Source organism: Botrytis fragariae, assembly GCF_013461495.1.
Source record: "Botrytis fragariae strain BVB16 chromosome Unknown tig00000270, whole genome shotgun sequence".
NCBI classification, from domain to species: Eukaryota; Fungi; Ascomycota; class Leotiomycetes; order Helotiales; family Sclerotiniaceae; genus Botrytis; species Botrytis fragariae.
This window is the reverse complement of record NW_023501006.1, coordinates 68,945-83,520: the sequence shown is the minus strand read 5'-3', so window position 1 is coordinate 83,520 and position 14,576 is coordinate 68,945. Positions and strand designations below refer to the sequence as shown.

The 14,576-nt window shown below is 42.5% G+C and overlaps 5 protein-coding genes across 5 annotated transcripts; 2 read left to right on the top strand and 3 right to left on the bottom strand.

Annotated features, from left to right (window-relative positions):
• Positions 1 to 2,134: 2,134 nt before the first annotated feature.
• Bfra_012195 (uncharacterized protein) lies at positions 2,135 to 2,674 on the bottom strand (the record flags this gene model as incomplete). Its single annotated transcript, XM_037342513.1, has 2 exons — positions 2,135 to 2,223; positions 2,281 to 2,674. The coding sequence occupies 2 exons, from the start codon at positions 2,672 to 2,674 to the stop codon at positions 2,135 to 2,137; spliced, it is 483 nt and encodes a 160-aa protein (XP_037187497.1).
• Positions 2,675 to 6,832: 4,158 nt separating this feature from the next.
• On the bottom strand, positions 6,833 to 9,643 carry Bfra_012194sa (putative c6 transcription protein; the record flags this gene model as incomplete). The annotated part of the gene is made up of 5 exons (XM_037342512.1): positions 6,833 to 7,486; positions 7,542 to 7,748; positions 7,885 to 8,312; positions 8,362 to 8,575; positions 8,624 to 9,643. The coding sequence occupies 5 exons, from the start codon at positions 9,641 to 9,643 to the stop codon at positions 6,833 to 6,835; spliced, it is 2,523 nt and encodes an 840-aa protein (XP_037187496.1).
• A 2,103-nt stretch (positions 9,644 to 11,746) lies between these two features.
• Positions 11,747 to 12,304, top strand: Bfra_012192 (uncharacterized protein; the record flags this gene model as incomplete). The annotated part of the gene is made up of 1 exon (XM_037342511.1): positions 11,747 to 12,304. The coding sequence occupies one exon, from the start codon at positions 11,747 to 11,749 to the stop codon at positions 12,302 to 12,304; it is 558 nt and encodes a 185-aa protein (XP_037187495.1).
• Positions 12,305 to 12,891: 587 nt separating this feature from the next.
• On the bottom strand, positions 12,892 to 13,823 carry Bfra_012191 (uncharacterized protein; the record flags this gene model as incomplete). The annotated part of the gene is made up of 2 exons (XM_037342510.1): positions 12,892 to 13,538; positions 13,589 to 13,823. 2 exons carry the CDS (start codon positions 13,821 to 13,823, stop codon positions 12,892 to 12,894), a joined length of 882 nt encoding a protein of 293 aa, XP_037187494.1.
• An 86-nt stretch (positions 13,824 to 13,909) lies between these two features.
• On the top strand, positions 13,910 to 14,284 carry Bfra_012190 (uncharacterized protein; the record flags this gene model as incomplete). Its single annotated transcript, XM_037342509.1, has 1 exon — positions 13,910 to 14,284. One exon carries the CDS (start codon positions 13,910 to 13,912, stop codon positions 14,282 to 14,284), a length of 375 nt encoding a protein of 124 aa, XP_037187493.1.
• Between the last annotated feature and the right edge of the window lie 292 nt (positions 14,285 to 14,576).

Here is a 14,576-nt window from a genome sequence, read left to right as displayed (position 1 = left end):
CTTGCAATCTTGACCGGGTGCTAAGGCATAGCGTGGTGACGAGGCTCCTTATCAAAGTTTCTTTGACAGCAAGTATTGAGTGAGACAAGCCTTATTTGTGTATAGTATTACCAAGGTGGTCCAAGGTCTTGGTATGTATCTGCACTGTGCAGTATCGCTGTGGTTGAATTGTTTTTGGTTACTCAAGTCGTAAATAGACCCGGATTTGTAGATTGTCTAGACGGAAACAATCTTGTATATAGCGATACAATAGATGAGCGTTGCGATGCATGAATCATCTAAACGGTAAGAACGATTTCCAGATATCTGCGTTGATATGACAGATCATGTTTCTGTATGACTTGAAAATGAGCTGTACCATCTCTCTGGCGGGGTTAAAGAAATACAAGACTCAAAAAGATCGCTGATGAGAAGAACTCGTTATTGAGATCAATTTTGCCACGAGGCGTCTATGCGGTTATCTACAGGACAATATCAATGCCATGCTGCTGGAGGATGTCTCATTGCATGCGGAGTATATGATTGGCAGTATCCAAACAATCCTCCGTTCTATTTCGCAAAAAATGAGCCTTCGTGTACCATTTCCTCTTCAAACTATTGAAAGATCCTTCGAGAGAGTCTGGAAGTATCTCTGGTTCGGTGTGCTCTCGGGTAGGTGTCTCGTGTTTGATTCATCCAAACAACTTTGGAAGACTTCTGCTTCAAATTTGTGTAAATGGTCCCGAGGTCACGATAAGCTTTGACAGTACCTACAGAGCAAATGTACTTGGATACGTGGGGGTCACAGAACATGTGGGTGGTCGATCATGAATTTCGCAGGGGGCTCGCAGTAACGAGTCATCTTGCAAGGCTGAGTCGTGGATCCTTTTCTTCGAATTTGTTACTGCAATAGATAGAAGGATAGGCACATTCTGATTCCAAAGCGTAGAGTATGAAGCTCCTCCCTAAATTCCATTCTCTGTTGGCACAAAGACTGACCAAGATAGGCCAAAGCATCCATTTGTGGTACTGTTCCACGTACCGAACCGAGGCCCTATCTCCGGGTATTTATGTGCCACCCCACGAAGGATACGTTGATTGAGCTTCCTGATAGGTATGATATAATCAGTCGAGAAGAGACCGGTACCATCATGATAATCAAAGCCACATCAATTGAGGCCAGCTTCACGAAGCGGTCCATCATGTCGATACTGGGATATTGTCAGTCAGGTATTAAAAGATAAAGGTAGTTGATCCGAAAACATAGTCTCCACTCGGAACCAGACCGGGTTGCAGTCACACGGCAGTGAAAGAACGGTTGGATATGTACCACGGGAGGTTGATATAAAATATGTGATCAGCCGTAAACAAGTTGTAATTTAGAGAAGCTGAACCACAGCGAGGACCTGAGATTAATTTCCCGTAAGAGCCGAATGATATTCTGCAACCCCCGTTACGATATTGGTGTGCATCACACTCGCAATCTGGATGAGTGATCGAAGAAGGAAAAGCATTGAATGTCATTCGAATTTTGATATTCTATTCCTGCCTTATTTTCAATCCATTCACAGAGGATCATTGTATAATAGTTGAGAAGAATATCTGATGCAGAAAGTTTCTCTAATCCAATGCGTAGAAAAGTTGAATACAATTTTGCTACTCGTTTGGAAAAATAACACTGGGTTTCACTCCCTCTGGCCTAACACAGACGACACGTGACATGGCACACCAGGCCAGGCCTTCCCATTTCATGCAACTAATATATGTACCTGCTGTATTCAGCTCAAGTGCATGAGAGTCACTGCTCGATTCCTCAGTTTGGGCGATTCTTATATATTTTCCATCTATGGTTGATAATTCTATATTATGTATCAAAATATGTCCCGATCTAACGCCCTACCATTCTGGAGTCATTATCCTCCAGAATTATAAATGAGCCTTCAAGAACGCAAAACTACAGACCGTGGGTATCGATTTCCATCCAATATTATCGTGTCCAAATTTACCCATTCCATAACGCCAATGCTAAAATACCAATATTCGCTGGCTTTCCCAATGAATGTACCCGTACTCCGGCGTTTCCCTCCACCCATTACACTGTGGTCTCGTCGTCGTTCAACAGATATAGATCCTGCGATGCAACCAGAGCCTACTCTTATTGTACCAAGTCTCCTTGAAAGGTATCAAATGTTTGAATCTGAGCCTTCAAACCATCGTTAATAAGATCTAAGCAAAGTCGAGATGCTGTGCTTGTGTGAGCATGTATATTGAAGAATCATCATAGTTCAAGATTGTACTAACGTCTAGGAACATCCTCAGGAAGCCAACCGTTTTCCAAAGCCTCTACAGCAGCTTCCAATCTTGCAGATTGGTAGCAATGATACTCCTTCTGCAATGTCAACATCCTTTCCCAGCATTCTGCATCGGACTCTTTTGGACTGGCCAAAACCCGTGACCTCAAAATATCCGGAAGTCCACCGGAGGTTTGGGCGAGTGGTGAAGAGCTTTGACTGTCTTTTCCAGGAGTCGAAGGTGTGCTGCGGAGTTCTCTTTCGAAACTTCCTTCTCGTGAAGATTGTGTCGAGGACATGATTGGACAATATCGAAGCCACGTGATCGTGATATTGCGGATATTTAGGAGCGTTGGGATTATGTTGCGAGATACTGTATTGGTTTTCGGGAGAGCCAAAAGCATAATCCAATATTGGAATTGGAAAAAAAGTATTGCATCAAGCACAAAAAGCAAAACCAGACGGCTCAGCATGGCTGGCACTTACCTTTATATGCCTGAGAATTTTTGATTGAGTATCCACTCCCGAAAGTCCCGAGCTTTTTATGGCATATTGATGACCACTGCCTCAATCATTCTTTCATTTCATTGCATGAATGGCATGGCATAGCAAATGCCGGAGTATGATTTAGAGCTTAATTTTTCTGCTAACCAATGATCACCAGGCGCACCAGCCAGATGCGTATGACAGCAGATGCGGATAAGCATATGGAATGACTCAGGTTATTGCAGGCCATCTAAAATTGAGGGAGGGCTGTCGCGGAAGGCTGTTGGGGGTTGTCAGCGGTTAGCATGTAGCATTGTCGTACTGAAAGAAGTAAGTCAGCTCCACGGTCTACTCTATCAAGTTGGCTGTAACAACAAGTAGTATTCAGGGAGTGACCAAGAAGACAGTTATTGTGTAGTATTGTCTTCATTTTCATCTCAAAGTGTTTAAGATTTCGACTTTGAATGGTGTGTTTGAGCTTTGAAGACGACGGGAGCCAAGGATGCAAGACGGTTTGTATGCATGCTTTTCGGCAAATGAGATTTTTAAGTGGGGGGAAACCATCCAGCCATCACTCAAAGGTACGATTTTTCTCATGACACTCTCACGAACAAGCTTTTTGAGTTTTTGATTATCCACAAAAAGTTAAAAAGTGGTCATGATCAAATGCATGGCCATGTCGATGACCTCAATTTTATAGAAATTTTCTATGTAACTGACTAATAATACCGTACGACATACAGCTAACCACGGTTTCACGGACTACAAGTATGATTTTATGCCTATGAGAATCTTGAATCGCAACGACTGATGACAGCGACGAGAACTTCGACGCCATGTATATCCATCGGATTCCAATATGTTTCGTGGACTCCAACTCTCCGATACCGAGAACACTCATCCTTTTGCATATATACGGTACAGCACGAGGATACATGCAATACTCGGCGTACATATCACGCCACACGGCAGGTGTTCGTAGATCCGCTAACAGGCATGCAGCACACCAATTTTTCTTTCTCAAAATCGAATGGAGAGTTACTGTCACTTCCCGAAGAACTCCCGGTCCACGCAAACAATCTGTTAGATCTCGAATCATTGTTGTTACCAGGGAATCGATGTGTTGGCTGCACAATGCTATGTAGGATGCATCTATCCGTCCAGTCAAACCTTCGCCTGAGACTTTGTGTACACCGGATATCCCTGGCGCCTGGATATCAAAAATCGATTCCCCTTTTACATTAATCATGAACAGCGAATCTTGACCTCATAATTGTTCGCGCATTTTAAGGTTTTTTCGTATTGATCAATGTTTTTGCCACAGCAAGATTTGATAACATTGCATGAGGAACTCCTGAGATGAGATTATCAAAAGAAGGACTTCATACCTCCTATTTGACTCGGTCAGTCAGTCAAAGCTGATACTGACTCCGGACCTAGTGGCTGTTGCTGATTCTTCTATCCCGCGTGATAAACTGGTTCCTGGTGAATTAACAAAAACAAAAACTTTAATTCATTGATTCCGGCCTAACGGACGGGATCTACTGATTATGTCCCGGACAAGCGGACTAGTCATGGCCGCCGGAGCAAGCATCGGGTGTGTTACAGTGAATCGTCGTTTCAGCGAAGTTTTGGTTCCTGATCAGCAAGCACTCTGTGAACAAAGTATTTGTCAAAATGAATTAGAAATTCGAAAAAATACCTCCTTCCGGTACGGGGAATTGAACCCCGGTCTCCCGCGACCTAATTGAAGCGTGGAAGCTTTCATTGAGAGGCGGAAATGCTAGCCACTACACCATGCCGGATTACCTGTTATATTTGATGGAGGAGAGTCGATTATACTACCTAATGTTCTCCACGTTTGCCGATAGAAGAAAACTTGTAGAGACTTAAGCGATCATCACGTGAGTATCAGCTACTTGGCGGGAGGTGTGGGGTGAATTCAGTGTTTACGATGTGGTTCTTTAATAATGATGTTTTATTCTAATAGGGAAAAGAGAGGCACAAGTGAAATCGTACTGTAAAGGGGCAATACTACATTAGTTTTCTTGTACCTGGCATTTTCACAACCTGATTACTGAAATCGGAATCCATCTCTACGCATCTTTCTCTCTTGGCTTCTCATCCCTCCCAATGGAAATCCGAAAGTTCGAAAATCCGGTATCTTTTAAGGCTTAAATGCTTTGATCAATTGATATAAATCAGAAGATAATCTTTATCTTATTCGTTCAATGATTATCTTAACGATCTTCCAGAGGGTTTACTAGGCAAATATCGTCCGAGTTCATGCCTCTACTTGCTCCAGTATTTGGTTAATTGCTGTTATGTTGATGCTAGAATGAGCGAGTCCCTGAGCGCGCATACCCAAGATTAATTTCCTATAACACTGCATATCTCTCTGTATAGTTGAAGTTACCTCTAGTTTGACTACTCATGTTGGTCATTCAAAGGTGCAGTTTAATGATATCAATGTTTTGCTACAATGTTTTCCTAGAGTTCTAGATAATCAAGGGTATACATATCCTTTCATCAACTCGGATTAGAAACATCTCTATGTCTTTTGAGGGAAAGAGCTGCTATTAGCAGACACTTTCTCGTCTATTGGTTAGTCCTCAATTCGTGAACTCAAAGAAGAATGATTACGTCTTATATACCCATTTTCACATTCAAATCTATGAATGTCTAATGGTATCAAATCGCCACTCCATCCCCGTTATGTTTTTCCCATTTCCCCCTCTTTGAGCCAGTGCTGATGAATTCGAACAACAATCAAAATATAAGCTTCGGTCTCATTATATAGTTCATAAAACTCACAATTTAATAATACCTGTAACAAAGATACTGCTTCGTCCAGCCTAAACTCAGTACCCAAAAAGGATCTACCTTCAACAAACCCGACTCGCTCATGCCGTTCTTTTTCTTTCCCGGTCAACCGTGAATATAGCCTTGCGATACGACAAGCTGACCTGACATAGATGGTGAGAGCACAGAAACAGCCAGAAAGCCGTACAACGAGTCAGATCACAAGCAGAGTACAAACTGAATTTTTTCCCCAAGCTGTTGAGCCCACCAGATTCGAGGTCACATTAACGTATAACTCTCTCTCAAGAATGAGTATTTGACTACATCTTTAACAGAGATCCCCCACTTTCAAGAACACAATCAAGTCTAAGGATTGGCAAGCAGGATATCTAAAATATATTATCAGTAAACAAGAAAAAGAAAGCCGGGATGACTCAGGAAAGCACATCAAATGCTGTCTGTCTAGAGGGATCATGCATACTAATGAACAGAAGCGCTTGCCCATGTCAGACTTCTTACGAACTCCAGAGGAGTAGGCAGGACTTTCATATTTGCCTGCCAAGATGGGCACTCTTACTAAAATTTCGCTCTTTTAGAACGGTCTCAGCAGGATAAACCCGAGGGGACTTTCTCATAATGATAAGGAATCATAAAGTTGTCATACTTGAGAGAAAACCCGAATTTGAGATTATTTTGATGGAAAGAAGCTGACGACAGCAAGGTCAAGATAGAAAGTTAGGAAAGATTCAAGTTTAGCTAATGAGGAAATAATGACCAATACTAATAAACCATTACAAGCATTTAGAAGCAAGACTTAGTTTTCATGATTTTGATTCAGATTCACTGAAAACTATTTACATGAAATGGAGATTGTCCAATGCAGTAAATATTATCTCCTTATATCTAGCCTATATCACAGAAAATCCGTCCTCTAAAGTAGTTATCTAAAGATACCATCCTAATATGTGGATGTAAGATTACATGAAGACGACCTTTGGTAGACATCCCATACTTATGAGTTTGAAATATAACCTCTTCAAAGATCATAAAGTGACTCCCCATCAAGACTGTATATCCAAAACCTATGTTGCCCAATCGATCCACTCCTACGTATGCGTGAATATGAATTGATTATCCAATGCATATAGATGCATAAAACGCCATTGCCTCCGAGCCCAAACTATATGTAAATCATCGCTCTCATGTAATCATTCATTGTTCAAATCTCAATCAAAAGATCATAACCTGTGACGAACAACGCAATCAAAAAGGGTTTACCACCAATTCTCCACACCGCCCAAGGTATTTGCATCCGGTCCTTGTTGGCCTGTTTGATTTTGGAAATCCCTCGCTAAATCATCCCAGCCAACCCAACCAGGATCGCCATCAATAGCATTCATGTCGAGATCTAATAAGGCATTGTCATCCATCAACCAAGATATTTGAGTCTGGCCTTGTAATTGTTGTTGCTGTTGCTGCATTTGAAGTTGAAGTTGTATCTGCTCGGGCGCTAGCATACCCATTCCTACTACCTGTGGAGAAACTTCCATGCCGAAATCATTATTGGGGTTATGTTGTTGCTCCCTATAGATTGAAGTCTGTTCCGCTTCCATAATCGGTACATTGGTAGCATCGTCCATTGACGTTTGAGCTCTGCGCATGGCGACAGGACAATCGTGAGGGGCTCCTTCCCAATGGTCTTCATCGTTTTCTTCTTCCATCGAGTGCATATTCTCTTCTCGCTTTCTCCGAGCTCTCGCCATGAGTTTTCGCATGGGTTGCCAAAACATACCGCGTTTGCTGCTACCGACAGCAGAACTCCAATCATCAAATGCGCTGTCAATAGCTTGCCAAGCTCGCTCCACGAGTGGAGAATTCTTGCGAATAGAGAGTTCGCCAAGAATAAAAGCAATGGCGTGCCATTGTACCTGTAGTTATGGCGGTTAGTAGTGTCAAGTACCAAGAAGCCCAACATATACATACATAAGTGCGGAATAGCCAGCCCCATTTTTTGGTAGAAGCTTCCGTCTCCAAGATTCTTGAATACTCGATAATTTCGATAGATGACTTGAGAAGACGATCCTTGGTGTGTGGAGATAAACATTGAGGCCTACCAGGTTGGATCAATGGATGGTAAATTATCAACGACATCTTTGCAAATATGAGACGTGCCACTGTACCCGCTACCCACTACCGTTTCAAAGATTAGTAAATAAGCAATGCAATGAGAATATGCGGGTATACGCGAGGTATGCGAGGTATGTATCGCGTCTTCTTTGTAGATTTGAATAATCAAGATAAAGCACGAATGAAAGCTTTTGCTTACATAGAGAGGGCCTGCATTCTCACAGTATTTGAGATATTTTTCTTCCATTCGAGCCGCAGTCTCTTTGATCAATTCTTCCTTCTCTTCGAGTGTAAGTTTCGTTGGATTTCCTATGGGACAAGGACCACGACCTGGTGGAGTGTATTGAAGGCGTTTTGATAAAGCACATATCTCAAACCTTACAAGAACAAATGTCATATCCGAAACTCCTTCTCGGGGTTGTGGTGGTTCCTTTGCGTCTGGATCTAAATCTTCATCGTTTATCGAAAGTGGGAATTTGGTATCAAATGTATGATCAAATATCGAAGGGTCAGATCCATGGTCCTCAGACGCCCTCACGTCCAGGACACATATTTGCCACCAAAGCCGTCTCCTCATTTCCGTATTATAGGGGGATAACCCAAACTTCTCCCCGTCACGATGCAATCCTGAGCTTGTTAGATATTTAATTTGAGAATCACTTACACAAGAACTCACCAAGCGATTGGCCAATTCTCATAACGAGTCCAGTTAGGGACCATACAAATCGAGTATCGTCATGTCTACGAACGCAAGTCAAAAATATCACGAATGCTTGAACAGTCATAATTTCGTTTGTATTGAGGAAGCCTGCCCTGGCAAGAGCCTGCTCGGTACCAAATCGGTACTTTTTTAGTAAGGCATCTTTCTCGACTCCAAAGTTGGTAGCAACCTTAAAAACGTCAGTCATAGCTTCATAGGGCGAATTAGAAATACAAACCTCTTCATCTGACATAGAAGTGATAGTTGCGAAATATATAGAGAACATCAAGGCTTCTGTGCTCTTGCTTATAGTGTCTAGATTATGTTGAACCTCTTTAATAATTTTCCCTGTCGTAGGCACATGGAGAAGCTTAACCAGTGGCATCACATTCTCCAGAAACGTTGACCAGTAAAAAGGTATTTGAGAGGGTAAAGGATGTAAAGCCTTCATATTGACATCGGCAGAGCTATAACCCATCACAAAACTCTGATGATCTGGTTGGGTGGTGGAAGATAGAGCTGGAATCGGGGAATCTCCATCAGTGTCCTCCTCATCCTCATCAAACATGGCCCGGAGCTCTGCTATCTCTTGCGATAATTCTGCCCAGAACGGATTTGATACATATTGACTCTTTCCGGAATCCAATACCAGGCGTCCTATTCCTTCTTCCATAGTGAATGCAGTTTTCGGAGCTGCAAGTCCCATATTGAAAGATCTCGTAGCCCATTGTCGTTTTGTGCCCTTTTCTTCATCAATTCCATTCACCCTATTCGTTATAGTTCTCGCCGTTCCACCAGGAGACTCGCTGCTCGATTCAACATTGTTGTGCGGGGAGGAATGGCTGCTTGATGGGGAGGCCTTCGGATTTTCCGCCTCCACTTGTCCGCTGAGTTCTTCCACCACTCCTTCCAATCTTCTTAGTCTTTTTAGAAGTTCCGCTTCTCGATCACTAATAGGCTTTCCTCCGACCCTGGGGCGTCTGGGCGCTCTACCCGGTGCTGGAAATACGCATGGTGATTGCGCCTTGGTACAATTCGAGCAAGGCACCTTTTTGTCGCATTTGACCTTTCGTCTGCGACATGTAACACATGACCGCGCATTCAGTCCAGTGGGAACTGCAGTAGGAGCCGATGTTGATGGCCGCCGAACATCATCGGGGTTGCTAGGTGGGACAGTAGGGGGAATCGATAACGCTGAGGGGTACGTCGAATTTGGTGGGATAGCGATTGCCTGCTGGTTCTGATAGTCTCCGAACATGACGCTTTTGTAGACGATCACTAAAGCACTTTCATCTAGTAGATCCAAGCTACAGAATTTTGGAAAATGCTTGGTCCGAAGAGATTGAAAGTGTGGATAGAATTATATGGAAATATTACCAATCCAATATATGTTGATGTACGAAGACTGTGCGGCCGACCCTGAAGATGTCATTATTTAGGGGTGCTCGCTTTGACGCTGTCAGGCTTGACCGTTTATTTTGCAAGAATCATTAGTGAATGTTAATTAATTAAATCTAGTTATCTCTTTGACTCCAGTTCCTTCCCTTGGACCAATGTTAAGGGATATTGTGTAAGCTTAACAAGTGAATATCAGATTGATTTTTTTATTGCTATTGCTAACTCAAAGGATTAGGTACCTAGATATCATGCTTACTCTATACTATGTTTTCTGAAGTAGTTCGGAGATATGTAGTCTGATAGGACATTGATGAACAATGTCGAAGGTTTATCCACGGGTAACTTTGACTTTAATAGTTAGGGACAAGTGTCAGAACCCCTTAAACTTTACAATACTCGAGTACATGATTTCTAGTATGTATTTAATGATAATCTATCTGTCATTCTCTCCAGGAAAACCAGTCTAGAAGAGACAACAATTCATACTGAGAAGTCTCGAATTTCAATCGAAGATGACCAAGAGTTCACAGGCTGGCAAGCTGTGGTCGGACAGTACCTCAAAAATAATGTACATGTCATACATTCTTCTGCTTCTATTCACCGCAATTCATAAGTGCTTGGCTGTCATGAAAGGGGAGGGATATTGAGCGCCACTCCATACACCGTCTGCGGCTCATATCATTGCATGATGGGACCTTCTTTCGCCCGCTGTTGGAGTTCTATGGCTTGGAGAGATGGTTCACCTGAATATTCGGCTTCAAACAGTTAATATATTAAAATGAACCCCACTCACACAAGCAATTAGGACAGATGGCCGAGTGGTTATGGCGTGTGACTCAAGCTCAACAGCTTAGTTGATTCAATCAATTAGCATTCTCATGGGCTTAGCCCGCGGGGGTTCGAATCCCCCTCTGTTCATTGAATTTTTGCACTTTTGTTTGTTGAATGAAAGACGGTCAATTCCTGGGGTGCATGGGCGCGGGGCTGGTAAGTCGACTTTTTTTCCTTTTAAACATGCGCGAGAGTTTGAGCAAATGGAACGCGACTAAGGAAAGAGAAGAAGAAAATGACACAAGGGCGTTACTAGTTGCTCACTCTGAACTCGTGCTAGTGATGTTATTGAAGATAGCGGAATCTTGTCTATTTTGGCTGAAATCACAAGTACCGAGAGGGAAAAGGGGCATTTCAGCCGTACGCTTTTAATAGCACGTGTTGTCTGCATATAGTAAGATGTACTTTGATCCTAATTACTTTTGTTTTACTTGAAAAAGTATCTTCATTTTATGAAATACATACATGAAACCTCAATTCTTATGTCCTTTCCGAGAAAGCCGGTCAATAGACCTACTTGGCAAAGAGGAAAGAGGGAAGAGGAAAGTTTATTTTCTTAACCTCGTATTCTGTACCATCATACCTCATTCAAAGGAGTAACTTTTAATACCAATACTCAATTCTAGCCCTTCTAGAATTCAACAGTCCATACATTCCAACTCATTCACTTCCCCTCGATCTTCCATGCGATCTCTATAAATCTTCTCAATCTCCCCACATGGTCCATTTACGCGTGTTAATTGTGGACACAGCGTGGAGACAAGAATGGAAACCGAGCTTGCACAGCCCTATACATTATGCTCACCCCAGACAATGATATCCCTGCGAATGATGCCCTGATTTTCGAAATTCCAATCACATCGAAACACCAAAATCGATCAGCAATAAACAAGAAGATCAATGCCATGTCTAGATCCCCGTTTTCTCGCAATGTTGTCGCACCACTTGCTCATAGTTTCCATCCCATCTCATGCACATAGTCAAACGGCTCTAATATAAGAACAAAACAAGAAACCAAATAATATATCTAATACCAACTACTGCTCCTCGAAACTCGAAACAATTTCTGAATATTTCTTTTCCTACATTACCTAAAATCTCCAAAAGCACTCTCTCAAAGATCATAAAAATCATGAATTTCCCTCCAAAGCACAACCCGTATCTCGATCCTACAAATAAAAAACACCGCGATTATACCCGTCTAGACGTATCTCACTCTCCAGACAACGTCCCAGACACCCCTTTCAACTCACCCACCGCAATGTCTCTCTCAAACTCTGAATCCTCAAGTCCGAACTTCAATCCGTTTTCTCTAAACCAGCTCATCATGAATGGAAATGAAACATCCTCCTCGTCATCACTACACCAATCACGAAACTTCACACCCACATCCGCACCATCAGATTGGCGTCCTGAATCGCGGGATCGTGCTGGCTCAACGGGTTCGGAAAGGTCGGACATGATTAGCAACAGTAGACAATGCCACTGTGGAAGTGGAGGGATGCAAAAAAGACACGGTGGTGAGGAATCCGGTCCTGGGTTCGGAAGTTATAGCGAAAGTCGCTGTGAGCGGTGCATCTTAGGAGACGAGGATGTGGAGAGGGGAAGATGTAGGACGAGGACGAATTCGAGCAGCTCAAGGGATAAGACGAGTTGTTCCAGGGAAAAGAAAAGAAGAATGGATCTTTAATGTATGTGTGGTTTGAGGGATATCAAGAGGACAGTCAGTCTTGGAAAGGATCTACCAACCAATATTTTATTTGGGTTTCATATATGTTTCTGGCGTTTCTTGACATCCAATACACGTTTGGGTCTTCGCAATTGAACTCGACACCGAGTTCGAATCTTCCAAAATAAGGCCGAGGAGGAATCTTACCAATTAGGTCAAATTTTTACTTTACATTCGAAGACGTATTTACCTTCCTCTATCGTCCCTTGAACGTTGGTGAATCAGACCTCATCCTATATTTCAAACAGATTCAAATTGAGAACCAACTCTGCACAATCTCAAAATCTAGGCACTTGGACGTTATTTGTGACTGTGCCTTGAAAGTTATATCTGTTGGGTGTCTATGGCGCTTATGGCAATCATCAAATACACACTGATGGAGAATCCATCTCCACTTCGGTATTTGACACAAACTAGGGAGCAATTTTATTTAACGATTAAGTTTAGGTCTTCCTATGTACGCATCAACCTTAAGATTATACCATCACATTCCAAATTCGGAACCAATGATACTGACGTACATTATTTGTCTTTATCAATGATTTTTTTTACAAGACGTCCAAATCGCCTGCCAAAATACGTGTCAGGGTCGTGTGTGAATTGACTCCGTACCGCATTTCATGTGTGGAATACAAGGTTGGCGGTCTCGTCCCCACTGTCTGGATATCTACCAGCAAGATACCATCCAGTGTCATAGATTCAGTGTCATGTACATTGTTCCTCATAAGAACCATGTCATCTGCCTTGCACGACAAGTCTTCCATCACCGCTCGCAACATTTGATCGTCTTTGACCTTAAAAGCTTGTCCTACAATTTCGAAAATATCCCCGTGATTTCTTGCATCAAAAGATTCTGAGATGCCATATATATAAATCGGAATTTTTAGAGGAGCGTAGACTTGATTCCTTTCCTCTGTTTCTACCGGGAAACAGAAATAGCTTCTGTAAACCCTATCACTGTTCTTGCTTTTGCCCCTAGACATAAGTACCACTTTCTTTCCAGTAGAGTAGATGTGGTTTAATAGAGGTTGGATTCCAATACTATCCGCGATTCCGGATACTCTTTGGTTGCATATGAACATCAGGGTTTTGCGAATAATGCAAACTCGATGCAAGTCGCAGCCCAGGCATTGAAGAAGCTGGGCGAGTCGATTCTCGAGAAGATACTCAAAAGGTCTCTTCGCCATCGAAGGATCTTGGTATTGCATATTGAACAGCATCGAATGTGCCAGTTTGATGTCAGACTTAGAAAATGTGGGCCACAGTTGGCCGATGGCAATATGTACGTCATTGAGAGCTTCCGAAACGTGAATTGAGAGAATATGTTCCAGGTCTCTGTTCCAACGGAAACAAAAGTAGCTGCGTGAAAGAAGACGGTCTCGAAAAGCAGATACCAAATCTCTTGTTGAGGTTTTTCGACTTCAGACAAGGCCGACTTCTCAATTTTTCGCATTGAGCCCGAGGAGGAATCCGTGGACATTCATGGATGACTTTGTACTGAGGACTGAGATTGAGTCTTGAAGGAAATCATGACATCAAGACCAATGAAATCTTGCAATCGGGGCAATGGCTGCGATTGGGACATCGATTGGAGTTGAGACGACTGGATTGGAGGCAATAAATATGGATGTGGCTTTGACGACGGTTGTGGCGTTAGGTATTAAGACGGGACTTGTTGTTGGACAAATGTTTGCGGCTGATGCAGCTGTCAACGTTCAAGAGAATTGTGCCGACCAAAACTTTCATATCGTTCATCAAGAGGTTGCTGTTGTTGAGAGGATTCTAGCGATTGAGACTGTGATGGTTGTTGTTATGGGGCATTTGAGTGACTATCTTGAGAAGGTGGATTATTTGGCGGTATATAGCGTGGTGGAAAGCCTATGTAATCGCTTTGAGTATTGCCATGTTCGTCGTAAGAGTTACCATCATGACCGTGCATGATCGCGAGTTGCTAATACTACAAAGTGATAAGCAAAAAAGTAATGAAATGTAAATGGATTAACGAGCAGTGAGGATGTCTCGAAGAACAAGAAGTATTCATACCGACTGGACTTGCTGTGCAGAATTGGCGGGAACTTGTTTAGAGCAATTCCTCTGAATTCGAGATTGGAGGGCATACTTGGACACCTACTTTATAGTTGCCCTTTCTATTTCGGGTTTGAGGTTGAGAGTTTTATATAACCACACTTTCCATATCCTAGATCAATTCCTGAAAATTCTCGATAGCAGACAT